Below are 16001 nucleotides of genomic sequence, written 5' to 3' on the forward strand. Positions count from 1 at the left end.
AAACGGATTCAAGTTTCCACTTAACCATCGAAAGGAGAAGGGAGATAAGCAATAAGCATGAGTCGGGATAAGTATAAAATATCAATTTTACCATAAAAATTACATATTTTTCCTTATCCTGACTCATGCTTATTGTTTACCGAATCTGATGGAATAGGTGGTGGCTCAGCCACCTAAAGGTATTCACTGTGGCTGTCAACAAATACAGTCTGATTGCATACCCCTTCTCTTAACTCATGAAAGGAAGTAAATCTTATAGATTTTGTGGATTTTTCATAATCTAGTACTCTTCAACATCTAGTTATCTTTAGACGCTCTAGATGGAGCCAGTCCTGCTGCTTTGTAAGCTCGTAGAATGACAGCTCTGATCCAGAAAGAGACTGAGGTTCGAGACACTTCAATAGTCGTGGCGGTGATAGTGGAATGAAGAGACGTTTAAACTTTCTCTTTCTTGTAGCAGTTTGTTCTAGGCAGATTTTTAAAGCTCTGACTGGGCATAGGGACAAGTTCTCTGTGTCTCGTCCGAGGACTAATGACAATGCTGGTACGTGAAATTGACGATCTGGTTGACCAGGTAGATGATTGTTAGCTATAGAGTCCCAGGTGGACTGCAGCATGTTCTCCTGTGTCGAATCTTGTTCGTCCAAAGTTGAGAGCATGTATTTCAGACATCCTTGCTGCTGTAGCTAAAGCAAGGAGAAATATCGTTTTCTGAGGTAAGAACTCAAAAGTTGTGTCTCTTAGAGGTTCTTAGTCGTTGCTGGTGAGATGTTGCAGCACTATGTTGAGATCCCATGCTGGGGCTCTAAATGTCTGCTGTTGATCCTCCAGTTTAAATGATTTCAGTAAAGCGACGAGTTCAGGTACTTTGGTGAGTTTAATTCCTGTGTTCATCGTGATAGCTGAGCTGATCGCCGCCAAATATGTTGAAAGTGTAGATCCTTTCAAATGTTTAGTCGATCTCAGATGACATAGATATTCTGCTACTTGAGGATGTGTAGCTTTCACGGCCGAGAATCCCTTGCGTGTAGGAAACTGATCAAAGTTTTTCCATTTATCATCATAAAGGTTCCGAGTAGAACGTCTCAAGGCCATTGTAACTGCTTTCGCAGCTCTAGTAGAATATCCTCTTTTCCTCAGAGAGTGCGTAATACGACCCATGTGTGTAGCCGCAGTCCTGTTGGGTTGCTGTGAGGTAGTTTTGTTTGAGGATGGATCAGTAGATTCGGCCAATCTGGTAGGCTCAGCATTGGTTCTCCTATGAGTTGTATGAGTTCTGGAAACCATGTTCTCGCTGGCCAATAGGGCACAACCAAAATCAGTCGTAGGACTTGTCTTGGCGATCTTGTGTAGTACCCAAGGTAGCAGTATCGGTGGTGGAAATGCGTAAGCATTTAGTCCTTCCCATGATATGGCTAGAGCGTCGGGAGCCCAAGCTTGTGGGTCTGGTACTGGTGAGACGAACGTTGCAATTTGATGATTGAAGCGTGTTGCAAACAGATCTATGAGAGGACGACCTTGATCTCTCGTTATCAGTTGGAATGCTTCCAGGTGTAACATCCTTTCCGTAGGAGATGGCCGAACTGGTCTGGATAAGGCGTCTGCTAAGACTTTTTTTGCTCCTGGAATGTGGCAAGCTCTTATCCATAAGTTGAGATTGTCCACTAGGTTGAATAGTTGAAACATCAGTTGCAGTAGAGGCGCTGATCTTGTTGAACCTTGTAGGTTTATTTAAAATGCTACTGTCAAGTTGTCTGTGTGGATCATGAGAACTTGATTTCCCAGTACATGTGCCCAATGTTGAATTGCCTCGATAACTGCCTTGAATTCTACTTGATTTATGTGCAGACTCCTTTCGTTTGGTGACCAAACCCCCTGATGCAACCTCCTCCTTGAAGTGTGGGGGCGGTGGGGTAGCTTAATGGTTAAAGCGTTGGCTCGTCACGCCGAAGACCCGGGTTCGAATCCCCACATGGGTACAATGTGTGAAGCCCATTTCTAGTGTCCCCCGCCGTGATGTTGCTGGAATATTGCTAAAAGCGGCGTAAAACAAACCTCAGTCAGTCGTTGAAGTGTGCTCCCCATCCCTGCAGGGATGGATTGACGAAGAGATGTAGACTTTACACCGGCTCTCTTCTTTGTGGTGAGAAACTTGATTCACAGGAATTGCAGTTCCTGCGATGGTTGTTGTTCCGATTGACTAACCATCCCAGTTGTGTTTGTTACTGGATCATAAAATCTAGCTGATGTCTGCGTTGCTCTGCTAGCTGATGCGCCTGAATGCTCTCATCTAGTTCGAAGGCCCTGTGAAATCCTCTCTGATGTAAAAACTCCACTATGGGTTTTGTCACATAAATAAATAGCCACGGGGCCGAGGAAATTCCAAAGGGGAGGACCCTCCACTGGTAATGTTGTCCTTGGTATAGGAATCGTCGATATTTCGAGTCCAGATGTATGGGAATGTGCACATAGGCATTCTTGAAGATCTATTCTGGCTAGATAATCGTTGGGTCTGATTAGATGTCGCAACTGTGGTAGATGACGCATCTTGAATTTGTCTGGTTTTAGCAGATAGTCTAGGTTGAAACCATCCTTGATAATCTCCAGGGAATACGTTCCATGTTATGAATGAGACAGAACTTCTCCTTGGAGTTCTTTTTTGGTACCAGGAAAATTCGAACTAACCTGTAGAGGTTTCAGATTCTTTGAATATATTCCTCCTTGGGGTACTTATAAGCATTTAAATGTCCATTTAAAATCCCTACGACAGTTGTAACAATATTTGAATAAAAATATTTACAAAACAAAAACTACGTTTTGTCTTGTGAGACCACCCTTACAGGGCCCTCCGGCCCCCTACAGCCAAGAGCAGGTAACTCTAGACCGTGAACCTCGTACTCCTCACTTTCCATGCTGAACGACATCAGACAGAATGTGGGGAGGTGGGCGGGCGTACCCCAAGGAGGAATATATTCAAAGAATCTGAAACCTCTACAGGTTAGTTCGATTCTTTTTTATATATTCCTCCTTGGGGTACTTATAAGCATAAGACAGACTCCTAAAGACGGAGCTAAGGAGCGGCATTCTGTCTGCAGAAAACACCCCCGACAAGAAGTGGAATTTCCCAAGCTAATTATAGCAGAAAAAGCACACTTACCCGGTCACGCGTGTCCACCATAGCCAATCAGGCGGGGCATGAGCCAGGGTCAGGGTCGAACATATGTAAATTGCCCAGCCGAAATCTCGCTAAAGCAAACTAACGAGACACACCCTCCCTCCTTCCCGTAATCTACTCGGAAGCGAAGATAAGGGTCCCGTAATAAGCCGCCAGAAACGAAATGCCTTAATATGTATATATTTAGCAAAGTTTCCAAGGCCAGTAAAGTCTAGAGCAGAATGCAAAAGACATGGGAATAAAAACCATCACCACATAAAACCCGTCACCAAGGGAATATGTAAACAAGATTTTTAAAACCCAACACCAGTGTTAAAAAATTTGGCATAGAATGGTTCACATAATTCCTCGAAAGCTCAATCGGCTAGAGAGGTGGAACCATGCCCACTGGAGAGAACTGACTGACCGAACCGAGCACGCTCACTGGAGAGTCTGTCAAGTTGGTAATGACGGATGAACGCATTCGGATCGGCTCCAAATAGCCGCTGAGCAGATCTCTCTCTCAATGGGCAGGGCTGCAGCGTAAGCTTTCGATGTAGCAACTGCCCTAACCGAATGAGCTTTCAACCCTACAGGTGGGATACTCACGCCCTGTTTGAGTATAGCTCATATGTATGGCAGAGACAAGCCACCGAGAAATGGTTTGCTTGGTCGCTGGAAGACCAGCCTGAACCCGCCACGCCATAACAACAAAACAATTGGTTACCCTTTACAGGTACCCCTTGTTCGTTTGATATAAGCCTTAAGTGTCTTACGGACATCTAAGACGCGATACACGTCGTGAGAGGTACCGGACAGGGAAGGCTGAGTGAAAGCTGGGAGCTCAATAGGCTTCATCACATGGAAGGGACTATCCTTCTTAGGGCCGGTAAGTATCAGGCAGCCGATGCTAACTCTGTCTTTGTGAAAATAGTAAGCTGGATCGGACCGACATTGCTGCTGCTGAGCTTGAGCAGGCCTGCCCTTGCCTCTCTTCGCCTGCTGTTCGCTTTGACTGCAAAGGGCAGTCCACTTTGCAGCGCCCTTCGCCCGGGCAGAAGGATAAGCGAAGCGAAGGGGAAGGCCGTGGCGAGGAGCGGAGGGTTGCTCCAACAAAGGCTTAGAGTCTTTGAAGGTAGAAACAGCCTCGGCCTCCGCATAACTTGGCAATGCCCTGGGAACAGGGAAGATCATGGTATAGGGCAATGACAGGGCGCCCTGAGGTGAATAGGCGCCACAGACAACCACAGGCGGCGCAGGCCCATCACGGCACCCATCATCTGACTGGCACAGCACCCAATGCTATCCCGAGCCAGATGTGAGTGTACCCCCGTGAGCTGCCGCGCGAGCACTGGCGCCGACAAGTCGGCGTCACAAGCGCTCTGGTCCACCAGCTGCCCCTGCAGAGCAGACAGGTAGGCTGAGTGGACCGCCACCTTTAATTGCTGGGCTGCGCACCGGTAGCACTCCTCGAAGGACCGCTACGCAGACTTCAGCGTAAGGGAATTAATGGGAAAAGGGGGGAGGCGCCTGCCCTGCCTGGTCGAGGCCAGGGAAGACGAGGACGATCCCCCCAAAGTAACGGACGCAAAGACACACTCGTCCACCACTGGCAGCTCGAATAGCGCCTCCTCTCCCAACTGGTACCTCTTGCCAACGTCGGGCAGATCAAATCTCGAGCGAGAACCAGTCAAGAGAGGATTTACCACCTCACCTACCAGTGATGGTAGAATGCGGAGGCGCGCCTCGGTGACCTTGGTAGGCTCGAAAGCCTCCCCCGGGCGCCGAAACTCCGTGGGGTCGAGCGCCTGTGTGGGAACGGCCACCTGGGGCAGGGTTTCGGCAATTTTTTCCTGCACCTGCCTCAGAGACGAGCCAAAGGAGTACGGCACTCCCGCCTCCGACTCCTCCCTCCCTCCATCGTCCTCCATGTCCACCTCGGCATAATCCTCGGCAGCCGTACTCTCATACTCCTGAGAGACCGCCGAGGATACACCAGAGCTGAACCCTAAAGACCATAAAGGTCAAGAGGCCAGAGGCAACGAGTCGCCCCAGCCGGGCAGAACTCGCCCCAAGTCGCCCGGCGCCGAGAGGAGCCTGCCGCAACAGGCCTCCCGGGCAACCCAGACTGGCTGCCAGGCGCCGAGGTGTCCCCGAGCTGGGCAGTGCCGAGGCTAGTGCCAGTCAGGGCACCAGGCGGCCAGGGGCAACCCTGCATCGCCCGGCGCCAGCCACCTGTGACGGACCTACGCCCGAGCGGCGAGGCCGCCACTAGGTGCCGGCGCTAGCTATCTCCACGGCCGGCCGGGATCAAGCTGCCCTGGGGAAGCGTTCCCTCGAGCCAAAGCTTCGGGCCGCAGCCAACTCCCCCAGATGTGTCAGATCCACCCCCCACGACCGGCTGCGCTGAGCTCCTTACGGAACCCATCCAACGCCGTATCGATGAGAGATTTCACTGACGCCATCTGTTCCTGGAATAAAGTGGTTAGTGATTCAACAGGCACAACTGGTGCCGACACAACGGGGGGGTAGAGACAGGAGCAGGTTGAGGTTTGGTATTAGATGCCTCCTTGGAACCTTTAGCTCTTTTGGGAGCCGGCTCCGTATGGGAAGCGGCTCCCGTAGACCCTTTTTTTTGTGTGAACGCTTGGACGGGGGATCCTGCGCCCAGATATCACCCCCCGCCCGAATCAGGTTGCTGTAGAACAGCTGATCCACTCGTCGTGCTCTAATAGTTTGAGGCGTGAAAGTGGCACATGCCACACACCCCTCTTCCTCATGCTCAGTTTGGGTGAGGCAACGTAAGCACACCTCGTGTGTGTCCCTGACGGGAATGGCAGCAAGGCACGAAGTACAGGATTTAAACTGCAACAATTAAACAACCTGTGCAGCAATCAACCCCATACACACATACATATATGAAAAAACACGCATGGGCGACACAACTAATGCGACAACGTAGCATACAGTTGACAATAACCATAATACGCACTGACATAACTACGACTTATTATCGTAAGATAGAAAATGCAAGCAGTGGAAACGCCCTACATGTAACCACATATAAGTAAAAATTACTAAAACCACCTGTAACATTGAAAAACCACACGGGAAACCAATGAACAGTGATGATAGCGAAGGGACCTGGCTGCCATCTTGGCACGCACCCGGCGAGCCGACCGCGACAGGTACCAAGTTACAACTAAAAATTATGAATGAAAAAGTTCAGAACAAGCCTTCAAATCGCCCATGCAGGTAAAAAAGAGAACCATACATACAGTTGCTGTTTCTGACCCACTCATAATTCTCGCCGGGAAAAGAAAACTTTCTTGTAATGGACCCACGTCTTGTCGGGAAACGACAGCATGGAAAGTGAGGTACGAGGTTACGGTCTAGAGTTACCTGCTCTTGGCTGTAGGGGGCCGGAGGGCCCTGTAAGGGTGGTCTCACAAGACAAAACGTAGTTTTGTTTTGTAAATATTTTTATTCAAATATTGTTACAACTGTCGTAGGGATTTTAAATGGACATTTAAATGCTTATAAGTACCCCAAGGAGGAATATATAAAAAAGAATGGAGAACCGAATCCTGGGGTAAGACTACATTGATCTAGAAGTAGTGATTCGATGGCTTCCATCAGTTTGATGCGTTGATGTTCTGGGTAATGATGCACCTGTGGTGTGCCGATGTAGAAGCCAGGTGATCGGACATTAACTCCTGATCTTTCTGGAAGTTGTTGATTAAGGCTTTGTTGATAGCTCGAGATCTAGCTACTCCGAAGAACGTACGTCTAGTAGTAGTATCTAGGTTAGCCAACTTCCTATCCTCCACCTTGTAGCTATAAGACTTGGAGTCGCTGATGATATGAAAGTTGTCGTCAGTCTCTGGGGCTCTGAAGAACGGTTCCATACTATGTAGAGGAACTTTCCTTGCATTAAATGCCGGTGTATGTTGACCTTGATGTCTAGTTGCATTTGTGAATGCTTGACTTGAGGTTTGACGAAACCTTAGGTATCGGCTTTATTGGTGGGATCGTCAGCGTGTCTAAATCCTCGTCCACTATACGATATGTCTCAGCCGAGATATTCGTATACCATCTAGTATCCAAGACAAAACTTCAGAGTCTGGGTAGATAGTTGAATCGTCTAGTTCGTGGACACTGATATCTGAAGCTGGTGCTTCCTCAAGGACGGAATCGCTGATAGATGCCGTAGGAGTAGACTGTTGATTCTCCGCTGAACGTTGTTGCATAGCTAAGACTACTTGTCATGTAATACTAGCCACAAAATCCTGGTCCACAGATGGGTTCGTCAAATTCGAAGGGTTCTCACAAGTCTTTGATGTAGTCGACGTAGTTCGCTGATGACGACAATGAGATGACGATCTCCGTTTATGAGAGTTCAGGAACTCTTCCCCAGACGTTAATTCTCTCTACCTCGGTAGCGTCAAGGTAGATTGGTTTGTGGACCCTTTTGCGAACTGTGCGAACTGGTTCTCGGACCCTGACGCAGACAAAGATCTGTGATGAGACGAATGTTTTCTCTTAGATGACGTCTTAGATGAAAGCTTCTGTGAAGGGGTTCGCTCACCCTGCAGGGGTACTAGTAGACGTGTTCTGTGAAGTCATCAAAATGATCTGCGGTTCGAGAACCGGTGGTGATTTGTCAAGATACGATAAGGCGTTCTTGAACCATGTATACACGTAGGTGCATTCGCGGATCTCTCTGCTCTAGTAGAATGTGTAGATGAGGTAGATCTCGCTGATGATGATTTCTTAGACAATCTAGACGCTCTCTTTTTCTTCGCCAAGCATTGTAGTTCAGTATCTTCCTTGTGTGGTGACTTTCTCTTAGAAGTAGATTGAGTAGCTGTCTCTGTAAGAGTGACAGAGACGGGAGAAACCTCGGAGGAATTCTCCATAGTGATCTGTGACAACTGACACTCCGCCTCAGAATCACCCCTCACAGCCACTGCCTTGCTGATATGCTTTTGTTTATCTGAGACCTTACGTAAACGTGCTAACAAATATTTATTAAACAAATCTGTTAATAAATGTGCACAATACTTACGATGTGCTAATAATGAGCACAAATGAAGACAGCAAGAGGGGCAAACAGGGTGTGGATCAGCTGCAGACAAACGAAATCTGCACTGTTGACATGCCACCATTGGTAAACAACCACCTGCAACGGAGTGTAAAACATAGAATTTAGTAGAAATTTACATTCTATAATACATTGTGATGAATCTAAAAGGTATCTAAATAGAATTCACAGCCACAAATTTTGACTAAAAAGCCGAACAACAAAGAATATACGCCGCAAAAAGGACCCATATGACCGCCAAACTGTTTGCTTGGGCGATGAAGGAGGTGAGGTGAGGTGAGCTAGATTCAGGTCACGTGGGACCGTTTTGGCGGGAAAAGGGAGGCTACTCATGGATGAGTGATATCACGATCGCTTCAGGGAATTGAAAAGGATTCAAGTTTCCGCTTAACCGTTGAAAGGAGAAGGTCAATAAGCAATCAGCAGGAGTCAGGAGTCAGAATAAGGAAAAATAATGTTTAACTACTGAAGTAAATTAGACTTGACAGATGTTTCATATGTTCACTGGTCGGGGAGACTTTTTGACTTTACCTAACTGATGTATTTGTAAATCTAATTGTATTATCTCCCGATCCGTGACAGAATGGGACAGTGGACACAATAACATATTTGCATGTATCTTTAACATTTATGGTGTTTAGTTCCTTTTTCGTTGTTCAATGCCGAACTCAGCAGTTCAGTGAGCCTGATTACCCTGTAGTTGCCACTTGTGTTGCTGAAGACCAATTCTAACCCGGATCTCCGTGGGGGTAGCTAATGTGAGGTCACTGCCCAGTTTACTGAGATGACTCTCCAAGGAATCTTATAACACCACCGTCCAAAATCTAATTAAGGCATGTTCATTACAACAGTTACAATCATTGTATCATCAGGTATATTTTAATCATATTCATGGCATGATGTAACAAGGAAACTTAATAGATTTGTTTAAATACCTAATCGTTTTGTTCTATATAAATCAGATGTGATTGTTGTTGCATGGTGGTTCAGACCATCCAGATAAATATAGTGACCACTAGTAATATTTGAATCACAGAGTCAAGCCAAAAGTACCGGAGGCCCTGTTGAACTTCTCCTTCATCAACTTGTTCTCTGTCACAAGGGTCGAGTTCTCCACCTGCAGCTTCCGCATCTGGCTCTCCATCTTCTCCTGTGGAACACAACAGGGCTTTATTGTCACACACCAAACTTCATAACTAATATATGTAATATAAAATAAACACCCTGATGGTACAAAAATTCTAATGATCTTTCAAAGAGACTGTACTTGGGTTTCAGAACTCCTTAAGATTGAACCCATCAATATTATCGATACTGATTAAGAAGTTGACAGCTGTTCTTAGGTGTGTAGCAAACTCCCATCTTGGAGAAAAATAACCAAAATGTAGTTCAGTTACAACTAATAAATTGGCATGGCAGAGGTGACTTGTATCACAGATGACCGGATAAAGAGGAGGAGGCATTATTACATGAACATAATGTTGAAATGCCAGTGAAGATGAGGAATAGGAGCTCAACAAAATCTTCATTTTACAAACAGGCAGAGGTTTGTCCCCAAATTGCCTGACAAGTGCATCTGATTTGGTTTCTCCATGTGAATCCCTGCCTGTCAACAGTTCGTTTGAAAGCAATGAATGACAGGCAAAACAGGTGCCATACCATTACATGTGTTCATCACAACTCGTGAAAAGTTGCATTTGAATTTAAAAATCTTAATGGGCTGTTTTGACCCAGGTAAACACAAAATCTAGCCACACCACTCCAACCCTTGATGCCTGGAAATGCGCTATTGGCATGCTTGCAGCTGATAACTTGTCATAAATCAGCACTGAAATAATAAAAGTTAGTCAACATGTAGGGATGCCACGATACATCGATGCATCGATACTTCTTCTAAGACGACACAAATATTATCGATACATATAAAACTGTATCAATATTTTGGTTTGAAAGTATCGGTTTAAATATATTTATGTATCGTCTATATTTTGCAATTGTATTATGTTTTTTGATGTTATGAGAGTTATAAATGATTATTTTTCATGCACAAAGATGGGAAATTAGAACTTTTAATCTCTTAGAATCCAAAATGTTGATCATTTCATGGACAATTATAAAATATGAAATATTAATGTTCAAAATGTAACTAAATTTACGCAATAATGCCGCGAAAATAGGTATCGTGATACGTATCGAATCGTGACATGGGTATCGTGATACGTATCGATTTATGAAACTTATGTATTGTGACATCCCTATCAACATGACTGCATTGTCATGTGACTGACCACACTGTCATGTGACTGACCTTCTCCACCATGAAGCTGCGCATATCTGATGCAGCTGTACGGGGGCTGATGGACATGGAGGAAGACATCTTGTGCTGAATGTCACATGGTCTTGACTGAAACAACACATCAAAAAGTTAATACAGAAGATATGATACTTGAAAAAAAACCATGAAGAATGATTAAGTGAATACAACAGCTTTCAATAGTTTAAAAAAGAAATAGAACTTCCTTTATCATGTATTTCACTATGGTTGCACATGGGGAATTCCTCATGAAGAATGTGTGGGGGCAGATTGTATTATAGGAAGAAGAAACAAGTATCATTTGGAGCTGACCTCTGATACTGACCTGAGAAGATATTCTATAATCCATACAATATTGACCTGAGAAGATATTCTATAATCCATACAATATTGACCTGAGGAGATATTCTATAATCCATACAACACTGACCTGAGGAGATATTCTATAATCCATACAATATTGACCTGAGGAGATATTCTATAATCCATACAATATTGACCTGAGGAGATATTCTATAATCCATACAACACTGACCTGAGGAGATATTCTATAATCCATACAATATTGACCTGAGGAGATATGCTATAATCCATACAACACTGACCTGAGGAGATATGCTATAATCCATACAATATTGACCTGAGGATATATAATCCATACAACATAATCCTATAATCCATACAATATAGACCTGAGGAGATATTCTATAATCCATACAACACTGACCTGAGGAGATATGCTATAATCCATACAACACTGACCTGAGGAGATATTCCATAATCCATACAACACTACAGACACTGACCTGAGGAGATATGCTATAATCCATACAATATTGACCTGAGGAGATATGCTATAATCCATACAACACTGACCTGAGGAGATATGCTATAATCCATACAACACTTGACCTGAGGAGATATGCTATAATCCATACAATATTGACCTGAGGAGATATTCTATAATCTATAATCCATACAACACTGACCTGAGGAGATATGCTATAATCCATACAACACTGACCTGAGGAGATATGCTATAATCCATACAACACTGACCTGAGGAGATATGCTATAATCCATACAACACTGACCTGAGGAGATATGCTATAATCCATACAATATTGACCTGAGGAGATATTCTATAATCCATACAACACTGACCTGAGGAGTTTCTATAATCCATACAACACTGAACATATTTGAATCCATACAACACTGACTTGAGGAGATATTATTTTATAATCCACCATGCTATAACACTGACCTGAGGAGATATGCTATAATCCATACAACACTGACCTGAGGAGATATGCTATAATCCATACAACACTGACCTGAGGAGATATTCTATAATCCATACAACACTGACCTGAGGAGATATTCTATAATCCATACAATATTGACCTGAGGAGATATTCTATAATCCATACAACATTGACCTGAGGAGATATTCTATAATCCATACAACACTGACCTGAGGAGATATGCTAATCCATCCATACAACATGCTGAATCCTGAGGACACTGACCTGAGGAGATATGCTATAATCCATACAACACTGACCTGAGGAGATATTCTATAATCCATACAACACTGACCTGAGGAGATATTCTATAATCCATACAACAATAACTCTTCATGTGTTATACAACATGGTCATGTTATATCCAGAATTGAGAGAAGAAATATATATATGTAGGACTGGATATCTTGAAATGCACAAACTGGCAGACTTGGGCAAATGATTATGATCATGACAACCATGTCATCATAAAATGCATGTGTACTTTTAGGGAGAGATGTATTTATTCTAACTTTTTAACTGATGATCTTGATGGTGAAACATATACTAAGATGATGGAAGACCATGGAAGGTTGTCGTTCTTTCTTGTGCAGAAAACAATGGTATTGAAAAAAAATGTGTAAGTACTTATACAATTAATTTGGACAACATGTGGCAAAATACTACCAATATTTCTCCCTGCTTGTAGCTTGGACACTGTTTACACCTTTGTGATTTGATTAATATGATTGTGAAATGTAAAATGTTAACAGTCAAAAAGGAAAATAACCCAGAACTTCATTTTGAAATCTCTTTCAAATGTTTTACATCTGCAACTGCACATACAGTTAAAGAGGCCTGGCCCCCTTTTCTCGAAACAAACTGAAGTATTTACTCAAATTTCAAACTGAGTTTTACAATTTAAAACAGCTGAATTTTTAACTCAACTGCATTTTTAAAATAAAAAAGCCCAAACAACTTAAGTAATCTATCCACCAAACTTAAATTGTCTACTATGTTGGAGTTTAATATCGATTTCAGTTCACTGTGGGAAATGCATTTTCCTTCGTTTTCTCAAATTTGAGTAAAACCTCTCACTTGTCAAAACTCAGACTTAAGTTTGTTTCGAGAAATTGAGGCAATGTAACAAGCTACCATAAAACACACCATAAAAATGAATTCATGGAATAAGAATATTTCAATAAATGAATGAAATGGTTAACAAAGAACAAAAAATCTGAAAGTAAACAAGTACAAATGCAAACATTTTTTATAATGACATAGTAGAAAGTCCATAACATTAAAAGCATAGACATGTCTGAACAAACTAGTTTGTCATGATAGCTGCATGTTAGTGTATGATGTAGAAGAATGTAAGAACAATTCTGGTGGTAGACCAAAATGGTAACAAATTGGATGATGTGACAGGCATAAGGTTCCTTCAAAAGGCAGTCACCAATATATAACCTCTTCAAGGCTAGAATAACAGCCAATGCATTTTTAAACTGATTTAATAGGATATCCCCACTTTATTTGATTGTCTGTATGGCTCAATCTGTAAATCTAAATACACAAATAAAACATTTAAGACCACACACCAGTTTTCAAGTATCAAGTTATTAAAGTTATTAAGTTTATTAAATGATAGATAAATATTAGCTGCCAAACTCACAGGCTTTTATCAAACTTTAAGACTTTTTCAATGCAGATTGAATAGACAATATTTATGGCTAGTCTGTCAAATCACATGTGTTGTGAAGTCTGTATTAACATTAGGACAGACAAGGAACTGAATAAAAGGGATAAAAACACCAGCAGCACTGCAAACTGACAAACCATCTTACCTCCTCCATAGCAAAGTTGTCCTGGAAATGAGTACAAGTTTCCCTACTACATGCACATCAGAGACATGACTTCTATACAACACAACATCAGTTACAACACTAGGGCTTGTTTCACAATGTACACAATCTTTCTAGGGATTTGGATTAAAGGTTGCTTTGCTTAATAAAGCTCTATAAAAGTCTGCTATGCTCATCATGAACACTTGCATACACTGTCCCTTTTCACATATGAATGCATCCAGGGACTATGCTGTTTAGTGCTATTTTCAAATCAATGAAAGCTCACTTCCTGTGAGAAGGGAAACAGCAAGTGGTCTGAACAATGAGCGTTCACATTTCATAGCTAAATTTGTAATGATTCTCTCTTTACATGCACACTTGCTGGTTTCTCACACTGTCAATGTCAGACATGAACGTATTCAGAAAATGTTAATGCATGAAGTTCTGAATTCATCTGAATTCTATGAGAATTCAGTCTCACTTCTTCAGCTGACATTAAACAGACATACATCACTGTTATACCACAAAACAACCATACTGAATTTCCTTCAGGTAAAGATAACTTTTGCAAGTTTACATTGATAAATCTTCAGTATAATTGGCTTGATATCTGAATAAGCCTACCTGACTTGTATGCATGTCTGGTTTCATTTGGAAGGAAGAGGGTGCAGCAGGGTTGACAGATGCAGTAGACAGAGCAGAGGCTGACACTGGTCCTCTTGGGACAACAGGGTATGCAGGGATAGGAGGAGAAGATGGATTTCCAGAACAATAGCTATCGTATAGCTGGTTCAGAGCCTGCACGGCTGTGTCAAACTCAGCACCCAGCACATGCAGGGATAGGCTTGGGTTGGCATTGAATAGTTCCCAGAATATTTCATTTGCTGACAAAGCTGAATGCAGACCTTTTGGGATTGTCCTCTTTTCTTCTGCAGGAAGTTCGTCATCAGAGTAAGACTCAAAACTGAGATTAGACGTCACCCTTAAAGAAGATTCTCTTGGAGTTAAGACAGAATCTGGATAGCTCAGAGAAGATACAGAATCTCTGCTTGAATGTCCAAAACCAGAGTCTGTGGACATGCCTGTAGATGGTCTGAAGGTTTTATTTGAAGATGTAGAGCCAGTGACAGAGAGGGGTTGACTTGGCATTGGTTGTCTCTGTCCAGAGTCTGAATTGCTGTCTGTGCCTTGAGGAAAAAATCTGTTTCTAGAAGAATCTGGGTGTTGTTTTATGAATTCCGGTTCACTGTAAGATTCCGAATATGGGAATGCTTTTATCAGCATGTCTGATAATCTTCTGAAATATGTTGTGATATCGCTCAGAGCAGGATCCAAATCCTGCTTGGTTCCAGGTTTGTTACCAGCTGTCTGTATGAGGCCTGATTCACTATTTTCCCGGCAATCAGGGGGATACGGTTGGGTCTGCATCCTAAGTTGTGAGGGAGTAGTATATGAAAATGTCCCAAGGCCTGGAACAAGAGGTCTTGCCCCAGAAACATCAGAAACAAGTCCACTGCCTGATGGTGTATTCTCTCTCGCCCACATCAGCTGTGATGGTGTAGTATAATCAAAAACTCCATATCCAGGACTACTTTCACTCCCTCCTTCAGATCCTTGCTGGCTCCTGGAAGACTGAGGCACTGTTGTATTATCTGTGACACTTGTATTGCCATTAGGAAGCTGATGTTGTTTCTGCCCCTGCTCAAGCCTCTGTGATGGTGTCAAGTAGTTGAAGAAGAAATAACCTGGGTCTGTCTGCTGCCTATTATTTGTTTCAAGACGCCTTCTCATTGACTCTGAAGGAGTTATATTGTCTGGAAGATTTTCTCTGTTGTGTATATGCTGAGTCGAAAGTTCAGATTGCCTTGTCTGTAACAGTGTTGATGCAGTTGAGTATTCGAAAGCACCATATCCAGGACTTTGCTCGCGAACGCCTTCCCTCTCTTGATACTTTTGTAATAACTTAGAAGGGGTTGTATACTCTGGAAGACTTTCCTTGTCTGCAGGCTGGATGGAAGGATCAGATTGCCTTGTCTGTAACAGTGTTGATGGAGTTGAGTATTCGAAAGCACCATATCCAGGACTTTTCTCGCGAACGCCTTCCCTCTCTTGATACTTTTGTAATAACTTAGAAGGGGTTGTATACTCTGGAAGACTTTCCTTGTCTGCAGGCTGGATGGAAGGATCAGATTGCCTTGTCTGTAACAGTGTTGATGGAGTTGAGTATTTTTCTCACGAACACCTTCCCTCTCTTGATACTTTTGTAATAACTTAGAAGGGGTTGTATACCCTGGAAGAC

The 16001-nt window shown here is 43.2% G+C and overlaps 1 protein-coding gene across 1 annotated transcript in view; it reads right to left on the reverse strand.

Annotated features, from left to right (window-relative positions):
- The window catches only part of LOC124290987 (putative leucine-rich repeat-containing protein DDB_G0290503), a 68348-nt gene extending 52713 nt beyond the window's left edge, over positions 1 to 15635 (reverse strand). Inside the window, 4 exon segments of the mRNA XM_046727849.1 lie at positions 9312 to 9408; positions 10567 to 10662; positions 13703 to 13723; positions 14327 to 15635. Of these exon segments, the coding sequence (XP_046583805.1) occupies positions 9312 to 9408; positions 10567 to 10662; positions 13703 to 13723; positions 14327 to 15493 (1381 nt within the window). The 5' untranslated portion in view covers positions 15494 to 15635.
- Positions 15636 to 16001: the final 366 nt, after the last annotated feature.

Source organism: Haliotis rubra, unplaced genomic scaffold (assembly GCF_003918875.1).
Source record: "Haliotis rubra isolate DU_JTF1 unplaced genomic scaffold, ASM391887v1 Scf48, whole genome shotgun sequence".
NCBI classification, from domain to species: Eukaryota; Metazoa; Mollusca; class Gastropoda; order Lepetellida; family Haliotidae; genus Haliotis; species Haliotis rubra.